Source organism: Silene latifolia, chromosome 11 (genome assembly GCF_048544455.1).
Source record: "Silene latifolia isolate original U9 population chromosome 11, ASM4854445v1, whole genome shotgun sequence".
NCBI classification, from domain to species: domain Eukaryota; kingdom Viridiplantae; phylum Streptophyta; class Magnoliopsida; order Caryophyllales; family Caryophyllaceae; genus Silene; species Silene latifolia.
The window spans coordinates 10,087,544-10,111,749 of record NC_133536.1 but is presented as its reverse complement, the minus strand read 5'-3'; the positions used below and the strand labels follow the sequence as shown (position 1 = coordinate 10,111,749).

The window sequence follows — 24,206 nt, the reverse complement described above, 5'->3', positions numbered from 1 at the left end:
AACCCACTTAACCGAGTGCATTATGAATATCAATTTTTTATAATTTTTAATGATATGCAACTAAAGATATTAAAACAAGTATTGACATACGTGTATAAAGCAAATGTAAACTATCATATGGAATAGAGAAAGTAAAAAATAGAGTGATTTGATAAGCAATAATAGAGAGGGCAAGATTTCAATAAATGGATAAGCAATAATAGAGAGGACAAGATTTCATAACTTGTTTTGTAAAATTTGTTGACTTGGTAAAGACTTTTGTCATTGAAATGTCAATGCCAATTGCCAAGTAGGCCAGTAGGACTGGCGTTCCGTTAGATTATTAAATCGGCTCGTTTACACCCACAGGGAAGTAATTGTTAATTCTACAAAGGTAACAGCTAAAACTTCGAACACAAATTCTTATTTCAAACCGTTATATCCGTCTGAAATTATCAGACCGATATTATTTCCTCTCATAGAAAATCCATTTGGGGTGTGAGTGGGAAAGCACATGCGAATGTCCCACTACCCATGTGCTTCTCACTTGTGAGAGGTCTTATTACGGTCTAAAATAAGGCGGTCTTAAGCAAGACGAACTGAACTTTGAATAATGGAGAACTCGACACTAGTAAGTTCAATTTCTTTTTTGAATCAATTTTTTCTCATTGAATCTTTTTTTACAAATTTCTTAGGTAAAAGTGAAGTGATTTGACATTTTTTAGGTAATAAGTGAAGTGATTTGATATATATTTGACCCGTCTTAAACGACAATTACGGGTATTTGGCAACACACGTTTTACATTTATAGCACAACAACCGACCAAACGTACAATAATGTTAAAAGCAAGGTACGAGTTCATGTTAAATTTCCATCGAACGACAGCTTGCAACATGAGTAGGGATGGCAATGGGTAGGGTTTGGGTAGGGTCCGCCTAGACCCGGACCCGGACCCGAGATTTTCCCTTTGGACCCGTACCCGACCCAAGCCCGCAAGGGTCTAAAATTTGAGGACCCATACCCGGACCCTATGGGTAAGGGTAGGGTCTAGGTCTACCCGCGGGTCTGAGTTTCAGCCATTTTAGTAATAAGATTAACAGCTATGAGGTCTATAATATTAAAAAAAATTCATACTATTTTAACATTATGAGTTTATTAATCTGCCGTTAATGGTGCTTGTCGGTCGCCACCTATTAGAGAGGTGGTTGTCAATCGCGTATCAGGTGGTGCTGGTTTTCTTGTGTCAGAGGTGGAGTGATGGTATTGTCAAAAAGAGTTTGGTTGGATTTTATCACTTTATGGGATGAGGGAAGAGAAAGAGATTTTAGTTGGGTTTCTACGCTCTGCCAGTATGAATTCAAAAAAGTTGTGATTTTGATTTTTTTTTTTTTTTTTTTAATAAAGGGTCTAAGGGTCGGGTATGGGTCTCATAACTTAGACCCGGACCCAGATCCGAAATATTTTCTTAAGACCCATACCCGACCCATACCCATTGGGTCTGAAAAAATGAGACCCATACCCAACCCATTAGGGCCCGACCCTCAGGGTCTGGGTCGGGTCCCCAACCCACTGTCATCCCTAAACATGAGTGATTGTATAGAAATTTCCTCCTATCCTTTCCTAATACTCCCTCCATTCAACTCCACAAGGTCATTATATTTTATCACGTTTGCCAACGCGGTTTTTACTCGGCAAATATCTTTACTTACGTATTTGCAAAAATTATAAAAGTTAGATATTTTTAATGTACTCTTAAAGACGTATCAAATAAGATTTCACATGAATATATTTTCACTTATGTATCGAGAAAAAATTGAAGTTGAATGTCCGCTTGTGAATAGTGTGCAAAAGAGATAATGGTCTTGTGGAGTTGAATGGAGGGAGTAATATGTTAAATTTCCATCAAACTACACTACTTTTTAAAATTATTTGAGGTCAATAATGTTTCATACATTCAATTTGAATTTGAAATTTGATTGAAACTAGTGTACTACGGAGTAAATGATTAGAGATAGTGAATTGATCAAAAGGATATAAGTTACTATCAAGTAAATTACCAGTACTATGACAACGGAAGTTTGGTAAAACGAAATGAAAGGGGTAAAATAATCAAAAACGTAACAGAATGAGACAACGATGAGTACAACAAAACAATAAAATTAGACACGGGTAAAAGAATTACCACAGTAATTAAAGTCTCAATTGGATTTACTCCGTCATTATAAATGATCTTCTTGCTTGTTTTTGTCTCCCTGCAAATTTTTATGTGGTATCGGTAAATTTCCATGTCAATCTAACTTTCACTCCTAAAGTTTATTCAAAATCCCATTTACATAATAATGTGAACAAGTCTGAAAATTAAAGGAGTAATTTCCGACACCATCATTCATGTTTCAAGTTCATTATTGTACGTTAATGTGCTGTAAAAATATAACGTCTGTCTCTCAAATAATTGTACTTGATTCATCTCAGTTGCAATCCAAACTCAAACTCTGGGTTGATCATCCGAATACTCTCATTGGCGGAGCCATGATTTACGCTTAGGGGCAAAAAATTTAGTGGATGCGAATTGGTAATGATATAAGGTATGCTCGAAAAACTTTCAAAAAATTTAACTAAAAGTTCCGAAAATTACAATAATGAGTCTGAAACATGAATAATGTTGTCGGAAATTCCTCCTTTCATTTTTAGACCTGTTCACATTATTATGTAAATGGGATTTGGAATAAACATAATACTCTCTCCAATTCTTCGGAATTATATTAGTTTTAAAATTTGTGAGGACGATTTCAATCAACTGATTTCAGGGTGCGGATAATGGAGATATGAAATGAGTGGTCTAAAAATAAAGAAGTCCAATTATTTGAGTTCATAGTTGATAAAATCCACACTTTGGCACAAGATTTCAAACGACAATCATTAAACTTGACTTGCATTTTAGACTCCCAAATCAATGGGCGTCTCATCTCTTTCCCACCTTTTATTCCACCTCCCTCTGTCCCCTTAGAATCAATTAAGATAATATATATTGTGTGTTGTTGATTGACAAGTAGACGAAGCTAAATATACTCAATTGGTCTCCCTTGTGATGGGTTACCATTTGTGACGGATATTTTGTGAGATAAAATGGTAACAAAATGGATTAGTGGAGAAAGGGACCACATGAATAGTGTTGCAGAGAGAGAAAAAGTGGGTACTTTGTGAGGTAAAATGGTATCCGTCACTCAAGAGTGACGGATATCTTTGGTCACAAACAAGAATTTGTGAAATATACTACCCCATATAATCCATTCTCCTATTTTCTTATTTATTTTTTGGAGGTCAAAGTTTCCAAACTTTGACCAAGTCAGAGAATAAAAATTATTTATTTAAAACTAAAATATTTATGATTAATATCAATTTTTAAGAAAAAGAAATTCGACAAAAAAAGTACTATAGATATTGAAAAATACGGTCAAAGGTACGTTTTAGAAACCGCAATAAAGTAAATGGGAAGAAAATAGGAGAATAGAGGAAATACAGTACTTCGTACTTCCTCCATTCAACTCCACTCTACCTATTTTCATTTTCTCCACTATTCACAAGTGCACATTAAATCTCGATTTTCTCTCAATACATAAGTGAAAATATATTCATGTGGGATTTTGTTTGATTCGTCTTTACGAGTACATTAAAAATATCTAACTTTTATAATTTTTGCAAATACGTAGCTAACGATATTTACCACGTAAAACATGCATTGGCGAACGCGAAAAAGCAAAGTGGTAGAGTGGAGTTGAATGGAGGAAGTATATTCTAACCGGTTATTAGAGGAGAAATAGAAAATAGTAGGTGGATAGCAATTCTCCTCGTTCTAATGTTTTATACATTCAATTTGATTTTGTCAATCAATTTTGAAATCAATTTAAAATATGATTGAAACTAGGGTATCTCATTACAGATACTTTTAATAATTGATCAAAAGGAGATAAGATAATAAGGTACTCCGTATCAAGTAAAGACATGAATATGACTGTACCAGTACCACAATCACGGAAACGAGGTAAAACCGTAAAATGAAACGAGTGGAGCAAAATTGTAAAAAATGTACCAAGATGAGAGAAATAAATAAGACAAAACAATAAAATTAGATAAGGGTAAAAGAATTACCACAGTAATTAAAATCTTGACTTGATCTCAGTTGGATTTACTATTCTCTACACATGAATATTTTTGCTGCTCTTTCCTTCTTCTTGTCTCCCTGCGTTTTAATTTGTTTTTTTTTTTTTTGGGTGTGAACCATCATCTGGTTTATTTGTTTTTTGGGCGGAAATCATTTGGTTTAGTCCGTATTCGAGTCGGGTGTATGAGTAAATTTCCATCTCCATTGCTCCTTATACAAACTTACTCCCGAGTTTGCGTTTATCTTTGATTAAGTTACAAACTTGTTTAGGCGGTCTTATACAAGCCTATTGTAAAACAAGTTAGTTATTGAAACTATTTAGTCACTCTCTTATTAGGGTGACACGAAATTAAGGAAACCCAAATTAAATAAGCTAAAGTATTATGGTGGGTTGAGGTAATTGGAAAGAGAGAAAGTATTGTGGGGTATTATTGTGCGTGAGACGATTAAAATAAGTAATGTTATAGGGTAAGGCTATTAAAATAAGTATTGTTATGGGGTGAGTTGATTAAAATAAGTACTCCCTCCGTTTTTTTCATATGATCTACCCATTTTATTAAAATACTACACCCCTATATTCAACAAATGGGTAGATCATATAAAAACGGAGGAAGTATAAAATTTTACTAAATAAGGAAAAGGAAAGGTATTGTGAATAGATAAAAAAAGGAAAGGAGGAAGATTATTATTTAGAATAAGAGGGAGTATGATTTATAAGACTAGATAATTGTATAGTTTAACACAAACACAATAATCACATGTTTATTTTTTTACCGTTTTACGATAAAATATGACCATTTTACCATTTTAAATAATCACAAGATAATTTTACCTTTTCCGTCTTTATTATTAAATCCCGTCTTATGTTGAGATCGTCTCAAAACAAACCTACTCTTTTTTGTATAACCGTTTTACAATAGATTAAATGTTCTCTAGTTACTTAACCTTTTTTTTTGTTCGAGCTTGTATTTCTTATCTTCCCTTATACCCCTGTCACCAACACCGGTCTTTGTAATCGAACTGTTGATTTTTTTGGAATAAATTAGCATCGTAAATAAGCGAGCACATTACTGTGTTACCAGCGAATTCTGAAGGAACTTATAAAGTGAGACATAGTTTGGTCGTATAAGCTATAAGCCTCGCCATGAAAGTTGTCGATCAAAGAAGCAAACAGATTTAAACAATAATAGTTCAGAATATATTGCAATGATACGAACTTAGAAATCTCTTCAAATAAGATTGTTATCAACCAATGATAAAAAAAAAAATTCTTCAAAAATATGGTAGCGAATATATGTTATTCAAATATATGGAGAATTGCAGTGAAATATTATTCATGTTTGATGTTTGATTGAACAATAATGTCCATGTTATCATTTAAAGAAGTTATATTTTGTTTTTAGAGTGTATAGCGGTATCATAGCTGCCGAAGTTCATATCATTTGACTACTAAAGTCAAATAACGACAATATAAATAGAATAAAGGGACTTCTAAACAGTGGGAGTGGAATAAAATTGCAGGCCACACACGGTATATTTGTACAGACATAGTGCACCAGTCGTAGCTAGGTCTCCCATAAGATGAATGCTTTCATTTTTGCATTTGTGAGAAATTTTAAAAACTGCGTCAAAAACCAAATCAAATGACAGCTGAAGCTCAAGGAGTGTCCTGGCCTTAGCATGCCCATAATTAGCTTCATGTCACGGGGTTTTGGCTTGGACAAACACAATTTCTTTTCCCTTGTTATTTTCGTTACCGATTAATCTATGTACCAAGTACCTGTGAAATGAAATGCCACTGAGAGTTGCCTGAACAACACAAAGCACAATTCAGAATGCAATGCTCCTGAGTGCCTCTGAAATGTGGATGATAACCATAACATTACACAAGTCTAACAATAGTTAAAACAAATATTCTCCAATTTCTAAACACAGACACTCGAATTAAAACTGTTCTATAAACTACGAAGGTTAACACAATAATTGCTGCTATCATCATTATTATCTCCTTATATATATCTCTAACATAATAGTATGTGATAATAGAATAATATTCCCACAATATCATACTCCGTATCATTTTATATTCTACGGAGTGCCTGTATATGATAACACTATCCTCTACTCTGCCAGTCTCTAAATTCTGAGATGTGTCTGATGAGGCCCAGTCCGCCCCATTCAGTTGTTGGCATCTTTCCATTAGACTCTCGGAACTATCTGTCTTAATATTAAAACGGGTCATATGTCCGCCCCATTCAGTTGTTGGCATCTTTCCATTAGACTCTCGGAACCATCCGTCTTAATAGAGTACGTGCACACTATTCTAGTATTCTCTAGTCTCTACTACACGTCAAGACATGAGATGTGTTGGATGAGGGGCCAGTCCTGCCCATTCGGTTGTTGGCATCTTTCCCTGAGACTCTCGGAACACTTCCCAAGACAGAGTTCCTGGAGAGAGGTGAGTTTGGGCATCCATTTCGGCAGAGATATCAGTTTGGGCCAATCTATAATGAAAAGAGATCGGAGGGCAGTGCAGTACTATATATATCCCTTCTGGCATTTCCTCCATCTCTTCAAATCCAAACAAACGCACGGATAAGGAGATAACGTTGTTGATAGATCCATGATTGTGGGACTTGAATTTTTCTTGTTCCCTTTCTGTTTTTGATGTTTTTAAATGCAAGATTTCAGAAATATAGATAAAGCACATCACATTAGCATATCAATACACAAATAAGCTTGACTTGACTTAATTGTCAAAATGGTGTCTATATAAGCTTAAATATTCCAAACCAAAACTAAATGACCCCAAACCTCATTTCACCCCAGTTAGTCCCATTCTTTCATATCTCCTTCCTCGGTAAGTCTTTCTTGTGACGGATATATCCCTCGCAAGATTCTAATTAATGGGTCAAGTGGGTAATACTTGACCAGTCGTAAATGAGAATTTGTGCTCCTTCTAAGTTCCAACCCACGACTAATAACCCCAATAACATCACCGAACTCACCATCACTATCTTCAACCTCTGACGTCAAATTTACCAGATTGGTCAATATATATTTAGGCCGAAATCTACTAATTTCACCTTCCTTTTGAAATTTAAAAAAAGTTTGAATGACGATAACTCTCCGCCACTAGTTTGAAAAGCGGTGATTTTTTAACCAAAAAAGGTCAACAATTATAATGTACACGCATCTAGCAATATTTCTAGTTGACTAGCATTTCAAACAATACAAACTAACAAATCTCACCTTAATCCCTACACCAAAAATCGCCATTAGAGAGTAGTAAAAATCGCCAAAAATTTCTGGCTGATCACTTGAAGAACTAGCTTTAGCAGCAATGACCTGAACTCGTGGTACTCCTGTATCGCTCAGAGCAGCCTGCACAAACACAGAAGTACAATCCAAGATGTAACACCTAAATAAACGCAACAATAGTAGTATCACAGTGCCAACTGCAATTGGTTCGATACACTGTATAACACTTCGAGTTCCATTTCACTGAAACTCTTTATTCCCAACCTACCATGCATCTTAAAAGTGAGAACATGATGTCTCCGAACGACGAAAAGCCAGACTGACAAAAAAAATTACTACGTAGTTATCAACTTGAAGCAAATCAACGTTATATCACTGTAGGAGAGGATTATGAGGATATCAGTTTGAGAAACAGAGCAAATTCTCTTTTAGTCCAAATAATTTCACGATCTTCCATGCATAGAGATGTGTCAAAACTGTAGAAATTTGTCATCAGTGAGATCAATTTCCGGCTGATCATTTGAAGAACTAACGCAGCGGCAATGATCTGAACTCGTGGTACTCCTGTATCACTCAGAGCAGCCTGCACAAACACAGGAATTCAATCCGTAAGCAGACACTCCATTAAGCTCTAACACCTAACTCGATTAAACAAATAGTGTTGGCCTTGGATTAGTTTCGCAGTGACAGCAGCATTGGATTCGGTACATCATATAATAATTAAAGTTCCCAACCTACCATGCATCCAAATAGTGAAAACTTGAGGTCTCGGAATGAGAAAAAGACAGACTGACAAAAGGAAGAGTTAGTTATCGACGTGAAGCTAATCAATATTAGATCACTGTAGGAGTGGGATACGAGGCCTTAAAACCATTTCTACACAAGCCCTTAAAACATGGCCGAACTAATAAAAGGCTTCGTCTGACATAATAGAGGTCAAGTGTAAGAAACTGAAATGCGAAAATCTGACAGGTGGTGGCAGAATCCAGTGCTTCAGTAGAAAGGCAACGTAAGGCAAATTAATAGAATAGAATAACATACACAAATAGTGCAATGGTAATATCACGGAGGGAGGAAGCACCAAAGAAAAGTAATAATATACACAAATAGTGCAATGGTAACACAAATAGTGCTATCATTATTAAAGAGACCACGCAATGTCGAGTTTCTGGAGAGAGGTGAGTTTGGGCATCCATTTCGGCAGAAATTTCAGTGTGGGCGAATCCACAATGATAATATCACGGAGAGAAGTGCAGTACTGCATCCCCTCCGGCAATTCCTCCATCTTATTAATTCCATCCAATGCCAAGGATTGAAGGGTAGCAGCAAGGTTATGCCATGGCATCCCACCCAACTCCACTTCAGGACACTCTACTATAGTCAAATCCTCCAGGGCAGAAAGATGCTCCAACCATCCTCCCACGCTCTTAAGTTTCAAGCAATCATCAATGTGTAGGGTTCGCAAGGAAGACAACAAACCGGCCTTTACTTCTCCCAAGCTCTCCATTCTCTCATCACCCTGTATACGAATCTCTACAATAAATTGAGAGTACTCGCTTGGCATTGATTTCAGCCACTCCAAGTTGTTGAGATGCAGTTTCCTTGATTTAGGATATGACGGTGATGACGGCGGCTGATGGCCAGGTGTGCTCCTCATATCTGTGTACCCCAGTTGTCTCCCGGAATCATCTATTGTGAGATTTTCGAGCAGCGGACATAAAGGAACAAACATCATTTTTTCGCAATGTTGTAGAGTCAGATTCTTTAGTGAAGGTGTTGAGTTTATGGATTCAAGTACCTAAGAGGGGGAGGGGGTGAATCCAGGGATTTGGATCCTCTCCATTTCCTTTCTCTCCATTTCCTCTCACAATCTATTTTATTAATAATTATCCCTTCCACTCCCATTTTTCCTTTACTTTTATGCGTAAATTGAGAACCGTTAGATGTTGCCAAGATGCGATCCGAACCATTAATAAGAACTTGCCTCTCCATTTCTTTTTAGGAAATGGAGAGAACTTGTGCTCGTGAATTAGGTACTCTTTTAAAAATTTTAACTTCAACTTTATTGGATTAAAGTAAGTTAAGTAAACAAAAGAGATTAGATGATACTTTGAATAATATTGAAAGATTGAACAAGTATCACGATGAATGTTTGCTGAAGTATGAAAGCAACAATCGTTCTGACTGTATCTATTTGTCTCAGTTTGTGGAGTATTACTGCAGGCCAAATACGACAGTGTGATGAACTGTTACTTCTAAGTTTAAGCGAAACAAACAAACAAAGTAAAAAGGCAGCGGAAATAAAGTGATAAACAATGAACACGAGATTTTGAATTGGTTCGGCAAATACTCAAGTGCCTACGTCCAATCTACCTTTTTATTACTTTCCTTTAGTGATCTACTCCGACAACTAAAAGACCCTTGTAATAAAAGACGCCAACCTACTCCGGTTGCAAAGCTAGTACAAGAACTACTCCGTTCTATGACAAGCTAACTCGCAATCTACTCCGATTGCCAACTCACAACCTACTCCGGTTGTCAAGAGTAAAAGACTACTCCGTCCTAAACTCTTCTAACACACTTAAAATGTAAAGGATCAAGTTTCCACTTAACACATTCTTAACAAAGAATAGAGGTGGACAACTTTTACAAGATCAACACTTTTAAGCAAGAGAGTTTAGTATAGAAAAGCAACAACAGTAGCCGACATTTGAGAAACGAAAGACACTTGAAGACTTTTAAAAGGATTTTGCAAAGAACACGGTTTTAAGCTTCTAAAAACAATTTGCAAAACATGAAAGAATTAATTCAGAAAAGTCTTGGGGATTTAATGAAGGAGGGACTCGGTATTTATAGAGGAGGTGAGTGAAGAGGGTTGCTAGGGTTTTGAAGGGTCAAAGACCTTGCATGTGAGGAGCAATAGTAACCACCCAAACACTTGCACCAAAGAGGAGTCTTTTGCAAAGGTAAGAATAGAGAAAGAAGGTTTGAAAGGTAACCTTAAATGCTCATGCAAAATCAAAACAAAGGATGTGAGATGTCATATGATGACAAGTAATCACAAATAAGGCAAAAAGCAACTTTTGTTTTCTTAAAAACCAAGGGATAGAATTTGCATAAAGAGGAAATATTTTGAATAATTCAAACCATTCTTTATTGGATACTACCTCCTTAAATAAAAATCTGAATTTCTCTTTTGAAAATATGAGTCACGTGAAAGCATTTGAAAGAAAAAAGGAAGCTTCAAGTTTTTACGAGTTGTGGCTCACCCACTCACCAAGTTTACTTGTTGAAGCAACATATCCTGGATCTGCTTTCTATTACTCGCTATACTTAACTTTCTCACTTGTACATTAGATGACACACGACTAATTACAATGGGATTAATAACAACTTCAACACTTCTTAGTCCAAGCTTGATTACATCATTAATCCTGAAAAGGTAAACTAAGATAACACAAATCAAATGGGCATGTTATCATCAACATAAGGAACCCAACAGAAGGAAAATAGATAGATGATACCCACTCTAGATGTGTTTCTCGACTACTCAAACCTTCATAAGGGTTGACCACTTGTGACCCTGATTCTGATCTCCCCCAACACCCTTTTAACTCGGGCAACCAAGAAATAATGAGGTTTTCAAGGGTGGCAAAGAAGGATGACCCTTCACCCAAGACAAGTGCTTCTGAGTCCACATACGCCACATACTCCATTTTAAGATGGGGCAGTTTCCCAATTTGCCAAGTGTCACGGTCCGCTACTTTTGCCGGACCGTGGCGCGCACCCTTGCCCGTCTCAAGGCAAGATGCAAGCGACAAGAATCTTCGTACTAGTGAGGGATCGCCCACTAGCACGATACTCGGGTCTCGGGTCGGTGTGTCGGGAATCCTAGTCACGATTATCAAGTCCTAAGACACGAAAACAATAAAAGTAAGCAATACGATTATTGAAAGCAAGCAACAAGCAACAACAAGCTTTTGGATGAGAAGCGGTTTTTCATTGACTAGCACCTCTCATAGAGGCAAATTTGATAGTTTGGTCCCGGTAGCAGGAAACATTGAATTTACAAGTTTAGTGTAGAATAGCGATATACCTATTTATGGAAACATATTCTAAAACTACTAAGAAAATACTTACTACAAATGTACAAGGTAAATGAAATTACATAAGCATAAATAAATCTAAGGGTTCGAAGTGTGCGGATCGTCACACTCTCCCCACCTAATCTGTTGCCGCCCTCGCAACACAAAAATCTCGAACAGGCGCAAAGGTGACATCCTCGGTGAGTCGTGGCCGTCCATGCCGCATTGTGGTTTGGCTTTCTCTTGAGTCCGGCATGAGATACTTCTCGGTCCACACTATGATCGGATTCATCGTCCCTTCAAGAATAGAGTGCATTTCCTTGACGGCGAGACTCCCGAACATCATGTCCTCCAAGTTTATCACTCGCCTCGATCATTCGGAAAGTCCAAGTCCTCGTTGCTCGAGCGGAAATTTTACGAGATCGTTCAAGGTGCTCGCTCCATCGCACCTTCACCTTGTCCATCACCACTTCAATGCACTGCGTTCAAGGGTAAGTGAGTTCTCCAGACGCCAAATCGGCATTTCGGACACGACCCCACGATGGTACGAGGCCTTCTCTCTTGGGTCGATCGACCCGCATGAGCGGACGTCGATTCAAGATATCGACACGACCCTCGATGGTACGAGGCCTATTTCTTTGGGCATTTCGGCCCTCATTGTCTACTCCTCGGTGAGGGGGTAGACTCTTCTTTCGTCCCCCAGGCCACTTAGCATCGTAGTTAGCCTGGGTCTTGTTCGCCCTCGGCTCCACCGAACCTTTAGGCATTCTCCAAGGTCGCATCCCTTGTTTCGGCGTCGGTATCACCCTCATAGCCGAAATTCGATGTTGCCCCTTGTCTTCGTCGCCGTCTACCGTATTCACTACGATAGACCCGTTAGTAAGCATCGATCCGTCACTTGGTTTCAATACTACCAATGCTTTCTGAAAGAACTGCATCCCGAGTACTATCTTGAAGTCATCCAGCGGAACGGTGGTGAATTCGAGCTCCCCTGCCCACTCGCCCAATTGGACCGCGACCTTCTTAGCCACTCCTTGGACGCGTCTCATTTTCCCATTGACCGAAGCACTGTTAGCATCCCGCAGAACTAGCCCCAACCGATCAGCTTCCTCTTTCGTAACAAAGTTGTGGGAGGCGCCCGAGTCGATCAAGGCTCGGGCTTGCTTCCCATTCACCATCAAGTCCACGTACATGAGCCCGTTGGATTTCTTGGCGGAGGAATCTTCGTACTTCCCTATCGCGCTGATCCTTTGAAGTGAGCCCATCCGTGGTTGGTCTTCACCATCACTCGAGTCTTCGTTACACTCTTGGTGATAGTCGGCCAACGCCCCATCAAGACGTTCTTGAGCCCCTTTCGGCATCTTCTTGAACATGGCATTGAACTCCGCTTTGTTCGGACAATCAGCCATCTTGTGAGGACCCTTGCACACAAAACACGCGAACGGTCTCTTCGTTGTGGAAGCAGTAGAGTTTCCCGCCTTCGAAGACGAGCTTGAGGGCGAGTTTGTAGTGCTCGCCGATTGGGCTTGACTTCCTTGCGAGCGGAACCGACTGTTCCCAACTGAAATGGCGCTGTTTTGTGACCTTTGTGAGTGAGAAGCTTAAACCGGGAAAAAAAGGATTTCACCTTGTTGCGCCTGAGCTGCTTTTGCTTGGCAAGGGTTATGAACTCATCTAACACATCATCGGCGTCGTAAAGAGCATCTTTGAGCTCTTGGATGTAATTCTTCTCCTGGAAGTTAAGCGAGTCCTGCTTGCATCGATCCATAAGAACAAATTCGACGCGTTTCGACGGTGTTATGGAGGTCATCAAGCTCGTATTTGCAATTAGAAATGGAACAAACTGAATGCATTAGGCCCAAAGTTTGGATAGCAGTAAGGATAGTTTGAACTAAGGATAACGTTGTTGAAACGTCCATGATTGTTGGAATTGAATGATCTCTCTGAGTTTCTCTTCTTTTTTTTTGGTTATGTTTGTAGAAACTGATGGGAGTACAAAGTTCTATTAAGTAGCAACTAGAAGGGAGTTTACTTCGTAAAGACTAAAGACTTCTTAAAGATTAGTAACCACATGCTTTAGAAAATACCCTTAGGAGTTAGGATTGGGGTTGACTTCACAGAGACTTTGTCATTGAAATGTCAATAGCCAATACCCTTACGATTGGCGTTGAATTCATAGAGACTTGATTTCGAGCTTAGCGAAGCCCAATATCGAAAACATCTAATAAAATAATTACCGCAAAAATAATAATTGAGCCCCTTAAATTTGGTCAATACTAATAAGTGTTAAAATATAAGGAAAACAGAGTTTGTTAAATAACTAACAAGAGTTAGTTACAAACTCTGTTAGAGTTGTTAGAAGTACCCTACTCCTAATATGTCGGTTTATTCATGTATAAATACAATCATATTCATAACTCTTGTAATCACAATATTCATACTACAAACTCTATTCTCACACACATTCAATCTCTCTCTCTTTCTATCGCTCAGCTTTATCAAATTCGTCATAAAGTCCGGGTTAAAAAAGGAGTAAGGTGGCAATTGATTTGAGGTTGCTGAATAACTGGTCTACAAATAAAGGAGTTTCTGAGTCAATTATATCCTTCGTAAAGTCCGGGTTAAAAAAAACTATGTCCTCTCAAATTCTAACCAATACATCCCAAAATCTATCTTTAATAATTACGATTAACGGATATAATCTTTCTTCAAGATTATGCGTATTACAAAAAACAATACTCTTAGTTCAAAATCAAAACTCTAATTAATTTTCCAATGAAACCACGGAAATCCATGATCAGAACAAAAACAGGCATGCCTCGGACAATTTCAAAGGACAGTGAGTAAACTTGACTTGCATTTTAGACTCGAAATGGGCGTTTGATTCTATGTTTCATACATTCAATTAGATTTTATCCATCAAATATTCGATCAATTTTGAAATTTGATTGAAACTAATGCGATTAGGGATATAGTGAATTGATTAGTTGGAATGTTGGATCAATTTTCCAAGATCACAAAAATGAGGTAAAGCAGCAAAACGAAATGAGAGGGGTATAGTAGTAAAAAAAAACTACTAGAATGACAGAAATGTATACCGCAAAACAACAAATCAGATAAGTTACCAAAATAGTCAAAAGCATAAGAGAAATGTGTACTGTAATTAGAGAAGGGTACAAGAATTACCTCAGTAAATTAGAATCTTGATTTGATCTGTATCTGGATTGACTTCGTCTTTGTCAATTTTTTTTGTAAATAATTGTAATTACTGTAATAAGTAATCCCACAGGAGACAACATTGGGTTTCCTCTGCAAATAGTCAAACCGTAAAAGAAAATCAAAATCAACAAACACTTATTTATTGTTGTGTAAGTTTATTGTTGTGTAAAGATTCAAGATTTGATTGGTTTCCTCTGCAAATGGGTTTTAAGAATTCAGGCCAGCTCTTAAAACACTTATTTATTGTTGCGTAAAGTTTTTGGGTAAAATATTATCTTATGATAAAATAAGATGAATAGGTTGAAGGTCTATAAAAAACAACAAAAACTTATTATTGTTGTGGACGCGAAATAAATTTTTAACGCTAAAGTAATTGTTCCGAGTGTAATTCCGAAGCAGTTATTTGTTACCACTCGTGGCTTGTAGAATGACGTCTTTGATTGAATCCTCCTTTCGGCCTCTCCTGAAACAATGAACAAACTGAGGGCTCGGCTTTGGCCGAGCGTACTCACTCCGACGCTCAAGTCAGTGAACTTAAAGAGATAAGTTGTGTGTTACTTGGCGAAGTATATATTGTAGAGAGATAAGGAAGATATTACCAGATTATGAGGTGTTTAGGTTATATTTTCGGATCCTTTCCTCAATGAGGGTTGAGGAGTATTTATAGACTTTCACCTTTTGTCACGTAGTGGCCAAGTGGCTAGCAGGTGGAAAGACTGTTCTACCCTCGGCCGATGGACCCATGGCAGGCCGGCCGAGGGGTCTTGGATATGAGTACGCGGATATGTGTCCCGGCTGGCTAGTTGTCCTGGCGGGACCCAGTGACAGCCGACAGTCATGGGCGGCTAGGTCAGTCGATACGTTGACTTCTTGTGGATATCTTTGACCTTGTCAATATGTTGACTCGGTCGGCGGGTGGTGCGAGAATATGCCCCATCAATTTGCCCCGATGTAGTCTATGCCGTGGTATGGACCTTCGATGAGTGTTGAGCGTATTACGCGCAAGAGAAAATTTCTCCCTTGCTTCTTCTACCTTGGCTTGGTTCTCGTTTAGGCCGTATCAGTATCCCCCTCCACATGGATGTGTAAAGGGCATCAAATGTGGAAAAGATAATTCTTGTTGGCGAGACCGAGGTTGTGAGTGCCGTGTGCTTTTGATTGCCCCCAGCCGGTGCTTCCAAGCTCGGTTGATCAGCTGGCCGTTTGGCAAGTAGACACCAAGGAGCGTGTTGAAGAGGATACGTCGGTTGACATTCTGTCAAGGAGCGTGTTGAAGAAGTTTTGTAACTGTTTGTCGATTGACATTCCATGGCTGCATGCTTGACACGTGGCTCGGCGTTGATTGGTTGACGCTTCATGGGCTTTGCTCTGATTGGTTGGATTGAGTGGGCTTTGCTCTATAAATAGGGCAGTTAGTCCCTCATTTTGGCCTTCCCAATTTCATTTTCTCAAAAATTTCTTCTTTCTAGCCTTCTTTCGCAGAGTTCCTTTCTCTTTCTAATTTCTCGAAGCGTTACTCGGTGTAACATTTCCTTCCAAGGTAATCAAACAAATTCTTCAATCTTTTTCTTGTTAAATATTCGTTATCATGTCTTCTTAACGATGCCGGACCTAGTAACCTGCGCGGGGGCTCCCCGTCGCGTCTTGATGAAGAGGAGGCACCGCCGCCATCCCGATAAGGTCCGGGGTCCTAGGTCTCCTCTCCGAGGTTGACGATCGATTTGGAGGATTTCTCGGATGATGATGATGATGTTGATGATGATGGTGATGATGTTGAAAGGACTCGTTCCAATGAGGAGAGGCCGCATATCTTGGATCACGGCGACGCCTGTAAGATCGGCCCTGATCGTGCTTGGACCAACAAGTTCGCCAGTTGTTCAGTTACGAATTTTTCGAGCATCATTTCTCCTTCGGCGGGGAGTATAGGATTGTTATTCCCGGGAAGGTCAAGCGATGCATTGCCCTCCCAAGGGTCAGATCGGCGTATACATCGGACACACCGGAGTATGGGCTCCGGTTTCCTCTGAATGAATACGTTATGGCCATCATTAAAGCCATGAATGTCGCCGTGGCTCAACTGCATCCGTTGGCCATTAGGACTATAGTTGGCTTCGTGTGGCTCTGTCTCTTCAAGAAGGAGGCCCCAACGGTTAACTTGTTCCGCGGCTTCATCACCTTCGGCCAACCCCTGGTAGCGTGGGGTGGTACGGCGTGCGAGACGGAGCGGGTTACGTCTCCGTATCCAAAATTACATCTTACGAGGACCGGAAGGAGCGGTGGGTATACGTCGAGGTGCGGAGGACTATCCGCGCCCCGGTCCTTCCAACACACACGTCAATTTGCGGTGCGAGAGTAAGGGGGAGCATGATAAATGGGTCTCCGGAGTAGGCTAAAGATGGACGCCACAGGTCCATCTAAATGAGGACGAAAAACGGCAATGAAGTGTTTGAGGTGATAAGAATGGGATGCCAAAGGGATGGATGCCCCAGACGCGCATCATTCTTCGAGATGAGCTCTGCCACGTCGGCCTCATACCGGCCCTCGAACAGGGTGAGTGGGGTCGGTGTGAGGCCCATCTCTCGCTTTTTAATGTTTCTTCTGTTTTTGAACTTTGATTTATTTCTTCTACTTAACTCTTGCTTCGTTTCCTTTGCACCGTTTTGGCCCGGATGCGTCGAGGATATCCTCAAGAGAATGGGACTTGACAAGGACAAGAAAGTTGTTGATTTGCATCCTAAGGCCTGACCGTGATCGCAGACCGGCGCCAAACGACCTCATGGATCGGCGAAAGGCATTGGATGTGACGGCGCCCGAAGGTTGCGAAGAAAGTGCCGCGCCGAACTCGAAAAACAACGTCTTCGGCGGCGACGCGTCAACTTCGATTCAACCTCCAATCCTGCGGTCCCAAAAGGAGACGGTGGTGGTCGTCGATATTACGGTGAGGAGGCCACCGAGGCGGAGGAATCTCCTCTCTTACGTAAGAGAAAAGAGATCGCTAGTGTCGCTGCCGCACAAGCCATCGCTACCGAGGCCGAAAGAAATGGGGCGATCGGCCCTCGTTAAGAAGCCCGGGATCGTACGGATCTAACCCGTGGCTCGGGATTAGGCGGTTCATTAGGCGTTCCCCGATGACGGGTTCTCCCAAGCATGTCCATGAATGTTGACGTGGATGCTTTGTCCGCATTTTTGTAGATCAACCGCCGCCGTCTACCGGTCCCTGCGACAGCTTATTGAGAAGCGACCTGCGCCGACGGGTGATGAAGAGGCCGCCGTCATCTCCTCCTCCCCGAGGCCTTCCCCGCCTGATTAGGAAGATGTCTTTGCGAAGTGGTGTGACAGGCGGTGCTCATATTATGGAGCAAGAAAAGGTCATGGCCGGCGACCCACACTGAGCGGCTCAGCTTGAGCTCGCCGCCGCGAAGAAGGAAGCCGAGAGGGCCAAGGCCGAGGCCGAAAAGGCGGTCCTTGCCGAGCGAAAACTTAGGGAGGACGCCGAAAAGGCGGTCCTTGCGAGAGAGCTAAGGTTAAGGCCGCGGAGGGGCCGATGCCGCTAAGCGGCCGGAGGAGCGTGACCGGCCAGTCGTTTGACTTCACCGCCAAGAAGAGGGACGAATGGAAGACCCCGTATACGCCCGTGCGAAATCACACAGAGCACAAGGGCAATCCTCAACCGTAGAGGAGGAGGACATTGAGACGCTCCAAAGCGTCATCCTACCTAACATGTGCGCCCAATACGGACTGGCCGAAGAAGCCGCCAGGGAAGTGATCGGGGAGCTCTTTGCCGATGGCTCCTTTCCGTGGCAAAAATTTGACGAGCTGTTTGATGATAAGCTCGATGCTAAGGCAAAGGCCGCGGAGGAGAAGGCTGCGGAGGAGGCAAAGGTGAAGAAGGAGAAAGAGGAGGCCGCGGAGAAGGCGGCCCACGCTGAAAAGGTGAAGGCGGCCAAGGAGGAAGCTGAGAAGGCAAGGGCGGTGAAGGTTTTAAGCCGCCAAGTCGGCTTCTGAGTCGCCCATCAAAGATGATGCTGCTGATGTCGCCGGTGACGAGCAGCAACAGGCATAGGGAGACGGGCGGTCGTCACCAGGTTCACCCGGCATCTCGGATAGCTTCAGCTGTTCGGGGGCCAATTATTAAGCCTTTCCTCCCTGCCATATTTTGGCACTTCAAATGATATGTCTGTAACCTTTTGTTCTCCTTTTCCTTGTTTTTTGTAAAACTTTGGTAGGTTGCGTTTTTGGCTTATCCCTATGGGGACGGCCGTCGTCTGTATTCTCCTTACTTGTAATCATTTTCAATAAAGCTTGTTTATTGGCCCTCGGCTTGGCCGGGGCTTTGATCACAATCCTTCACTTGTCTTCCTACGTTATTAATTGAGCGCTTTTTCCGTTTTTACCTTCGGCCTGGCCGAGGCAGTTAGAATGCGTATCTTAACTGTACTTAACGTTTATTGGCCCACGGCTTGGCCGGGGCTTTGATCTCCTTCACTTGTCTTCTTACGTTATTAATTGAGCGCTTTTTTTCGTTTTACCTTCGACTTGGCCGAGGCAGTTAGAATGCGTATCTCAACTGTGCTTAACGTTTTTTTTAAACATGTTGGCATGTTGGTCGCTTCCTCTTTCACTCTCGGTCTGGCCGAGGCGTCCGATTTGCGCTTCCCAACCGCCGCTGTGAACATGTTAGCGTATCGACCGTTGTGTCCCCTGCCAGGCCTTCGGTTGGCAGAGGTTACGGCTCGACAGCGTTCAGAATATCTGTATATTGATCGCTTCCTCTGCCAGGCCTTCGGTTGGCCGAGGCGGCTAGAATTGCGTCTCAACTGTACTTATACGCTCCTAAGGCATGTTGGTTGCTTTCGCGAGTATCAATCACATGGTAGTGATCGCTGTGGCGTCTACTTCTTGGGGTGATTGCCTGCTTGGGTCGTGGCGTGTACCTCGATATGACTACGGAGGGGATAAACACTTTGATGGAAAACTTGGATGATTCTTCATTAGATATAAACACGCGTTGGGGTGCCAACAACAGTTTTGGACACCTCCGCCGCTATACAAAGTATTTCCTGAGGTTGTCGGTGTTCCAATGGCTCATCAAAGGCACACCCTCCATGTCCATCACCCCGGTATGTACCCTACCCTCATTTCTTCAACCACTTTGTAGGGACCCTCCCAGTTGGCCGTCAATTTACCATGAATGTTTCCTTTGTTGGTGGCGGGCGACTTTCTTAGGACTAGATCCCCTACTTTTAAGTCCCTTTTGTGGACTCTTCGGTTGTAGGCTCTTCTCATTCGGTTTTGGTATACCGCCAAGTTGAGGCGTCTTTGTATCTCGACTTTCTTCGACCGTGTCTAGGAGGTTCTCGGACCTTCCTCATTTTCAACCGGGTTAAAGGTGGCCGTTCGAATGCCGGACCGCTTCAATTAATGGGATCGCTTGGACCGGTAATTATTGTTGTGGACGCGAAATAAATTTTTAACGCTAAAGTAATTTTTAATATATGCATTAATCGCATTGATAAATGTGTAATTTGGTTCTTAATTTTAAAATTAATATCAAATTTAAAGGTATTAATGCTTAAATACAACCTTAAGCAGTTTATAGACTATACATTTGAGGTAGTACCTCTTACTGTTTATTTTCTGAGTTTTATTTTAAAGTTTTTGAGTTATGCTTTACTATAAAGTTTTTGAGCACATTTACTAAAACATTACATTAAAAAAAAATATAATATTGCTCAAAAACTATATTTATAAATGGTAATATGCTCAGAAAAAATGTGTATATGCTCAAAAATTACAAGGTCTGAGGTATTACCTCAGATGCGTAATCTTTTTTCTCCAACCTTAAGGGTTGTATTATCAATGCCCCTAATTATTTACTCATTTTATTTTGTTCGTCTATAATCATAGTCGTTTTTTTTTTCCTTATTTGTACATGTAACGTTTTTACATCATGCAATCTTTTGTGATTATAAAATAGACAAATAGTACGAAGTAATTTCTTCATAACTCATCATCGTATGAGTCTGTTCCACAGAAGACTATAAGAGTTTTGTTAATCTTGAAAGATGGCGCTATGCTTTTTATATACTCCCTCCGTTCCAGTCATATGTTTACACTTCCTTTATTTCCCCCTCACAAAATAAAGAAAGTGTAAACATATCACTGGAACAGAGGGAGTAGTAATCATTTTCTCAAATATTAGTCACCCTTTTATCGTAAATGTTGTGATGTTCGCTCAATTTTTTTTATTCACATCTAATCTTGGAATTTTTTGGATAATTGGGGTTATTTAGTAAACTAATTAGGGTGATTTAGGGTACATTTCAAATTATTTTGGCCAATGAGTCCACATTATATTTTTTTTCCATTTTTTATATTAAACCGCTAAAGTCCCTAGCGGCTTGTATGAGTACCACTTTCCAACAACTAATATAAGTTTTAGAAAAAGAAAAGATGTGAAACTGCCCAAGTTTTTATCAGCTTTCTAAATTTGCATACATTTTTTTGGATAAGGAGGGGAAACTAGGTTGATTGAAATCAACTTATATCATCCGCAAGGATGAGAACGGTAAACGAAAATCAAAGATTTTCAAATTACCAAGTAATTAAGAAAAAAAGCATCAACCGGAACTCTTATAAGAAAAGAAAGTCACTAAAAAACTCCATAAAAGAATTAAAGAATGAACATAAACGAATAAACTTAAGAAATGGTCATCTAGAATTGTCGTCACAAACAATTCTAATAAAGAAACAACAGTCCGTCTCATTAAAGATGGACACTATCCGTCTATAGCTATAGACGGATAGTGTCATCTCACAAATGTAAGTGGGTAGTACAAGTGGGGGTATCCATTTCCCATCCACTTGCACTACCCATTTTCATTTGTGAGAGAGACACTATCCGTCTCATTGAGCTATTTTACAAAGTTATTGAGCTTAATAATTATTCTGTTAAGCTCAATAACTTTGTATCATAGCTCAATAATTTTGTTAGTATAGCTCGATAACTTTATAACAAAGCTCAACTACATTGAATAAGTTGTATATACAATCAGTTGTATAATATATTAACTGCTATAAATTAACTATGAATATCACTAACTATTGTACTATATCGCTCGTAATAGAATTCCCCTATTTTTCACCTGATACAATAGGTAACCTTTGATGTGGGGCCAATTTTTTGTGTGTGTGTTTATTTCCAGCTTCATCTCCTTCCCCTCGCAGCTCCATTTTCTTCCCGGTACAATGGCTACTTCTTATTTCTCCTCTATTTTTTTATCTTATATAAATCCCAAATTTGCATGTCTCCTTTTCTCTAAATTCTTTCATAAATTATAACCATTGCTCAAATTCGTTCATAAATTTAAACTTTTTTCCATTTTTCATAACTTATCTTGATTCTCCAAATCTAAATCCTATTTGATTCCATTTCCAAATCAAATCATTGTTTTATCTCAATTCGCATACAAACTCATCATTAAATCCAATTAACATTGCAATTAAACTCAATCTTTCACCTCTTACCTTCATCAATCTCAATCACAATCTCAAATACTCCGAACATTCAAAAATTACAATAATTACCCAATTTTAATTGATAAAACCCTATATTCAATGTTTTTTATATTCGATCGATGATATCGAATTGATGGCGCGATGCTCCTTAGGTGGTATCGGGTTGCACAGGTCGGCCATGGTGGCGGTCGGAGGTGAGTGTGGGATTACCCGGTTCTTGTCGTTGTTGTGGTGTTGCGTGAGATGTCGGGTTCGGTCTTTGAGCCGAATTTGCGATGATGCTTGTAGTAATGGTGGTTGCAGGGTGAGGATGGATTAATGAAGATTCAATTGAAGCTGGGTTGGTTTGTGCATCGATAATGCCGTAATGGAGTCCAAACTTTGTATTCGCTGGTGATGATGCCCATGGAGGTTCACGGTTATCCGAGCGGGGCGTGAACAAAGGTGGAAGCTTGGGCGGTTGATTGATTTTGGGCGAGGAGTCGACACATGGTGGTGGTGGAAGCGGTGGTGGGCGGTGTGTGGTGAGAGGCAGGATGAATAAGTGAGTGAGTTTGTATGGTTGTGGGAGAAAGGATGTTAAATATCTTATATTATGTATATTGTTAATTAAAGTGGCAATGACCTGTTAAGCAGGTAATCGGTCATCTAATTCTATTTTCAGAGAGTATACCCAATAGTTGGTGATATTCATGGTTAATTTATAGGTCAGAGTATTTTGAGAAGGATCATCATAGTTCAGAGTATTCCTATTAAATAACCCTTTTAAAATTTGATTGAAACTAATGTGATTTGGGTTAGTGAATAGATTAGTTGGAATGTTGGATCAATTTTCAATCTATACCAGTTCCAAGATCACAAAAATGAGGTAAAGCAGCAAAACGAAATGAGAGGGGTATAGTAGTAAAAAAAACTACTGGAATGAGAGAAATGTATACCGCAAAACAACAAATCAGATAAGTTACCAAAATAAAATCGTAATTTATTTTCACAACACGAAACTCTGCTACTTCCTTTTTCCAGAAATCTACATTTACATCCCTTAAGCTCAACTCCTCTGAAATTCAAAGCAATACACCCTCAAATCTATCATCTTTATACCTTACAGATCATCGTCTTTCTTCAATGTTATACTTATTACGGAAATCTATGTTATACTACGTATTACGGAAATCAATACTAACTTGCAATATTTGCAATGAAACCAGTGAAATCAATTATCAGAACAAAAACAGGCATACAATCAATTAGATATTATCGATCAATTTTAAAATTTGATTGAAACTATGTGAATAGAGATATAGTGAATTGATTAGATGGATTAATTTTCCAATCAATTTTTTACCCTAAAATTATGTATCTATTTCCCAATCAATTTTACTCAAATTTAAACAAATGAGTGGGACCGAGGGAGTAATACGGTATTACTGCGATCACAGAAATTAGTTAAAATCATAGAAGGAGACGAGAGGGGTAAAATCATACAACGAGAGAAATGCGTACTGCGAGTGCGAACAATTAAAACTAGAGAGGGGTAAAAGAATTACCTAGGAAATTAAAATCTGGAGTTAAATCTTGATTGGATCTGAATCCTGATTGACTACTCTTCTCTTTATCAATTACCCATTTGTTTTTTAGTGTAATTACTTCCATTTTAATCGCGTATCATAATTCATACCATTGGGTTTCCTTGCAACGAGGTAGAAAAAGTCATGAGATGTTCTCTCGTGTCTTGAATTTTTTTCGTTTTTTAATATTCCTTGTTTTTCACATAAAGAAAAAAAAAAAAAAAACTTGACAGATATAATAATTCTTTCATTTTGAGAAGCGGTAATTTTTTTTTTTTCAAACCAATTATCTCGTCAAGGTCTTGAATTTGAAAGAAAAAAATCACCGCTTTTTGAACTCGAATGGCCGTGATTATGGTTGGTCAAAACTTTTTTACCGAATAAACTTTGACGACCATAATTTACGAGTTGAG

General features: G+C 39.7%; 1 protein-coding gene across 1 annotated transcript in view; it reads right to left on the bottom strand.

Moving 5' to 3' along the window:
- Nucleotides 1–11,381: 11,381 nt before the first annotated feature.
- The window catches only part of LOC141610956 (uncharacterized), a 74,768-nt gene continuing 61,943 nt past the window's right edge, over nt 11,382–24,206 (bottom strand). Inside the window, exons 2-5 of the mRNA XM_074429276.1 lie at nt 23,394–23,509; nt 23,009–23,266; nt 11,463–14,442; nt 11,382–11,416 (exon numbers count right to left, since the gene is read on the bottom strand). Coding sequence (XP_074285377.1) covers nt 11,974–12,897 — 924 coding nt within the window. The 5' untranslated portion in view covers nt 12,898–14,442; nt 23,009–23,266; nt 23,394–23,509 and the 3' untranslated portion in view covers nt 11,382–11,416; nt 11,463–11,973. The remainder of the gene's footprint in view (nt 11,417–11,462; nt 14,443–23,008; nt 23,267–23,393; nt 23,510–24,206) is intronic.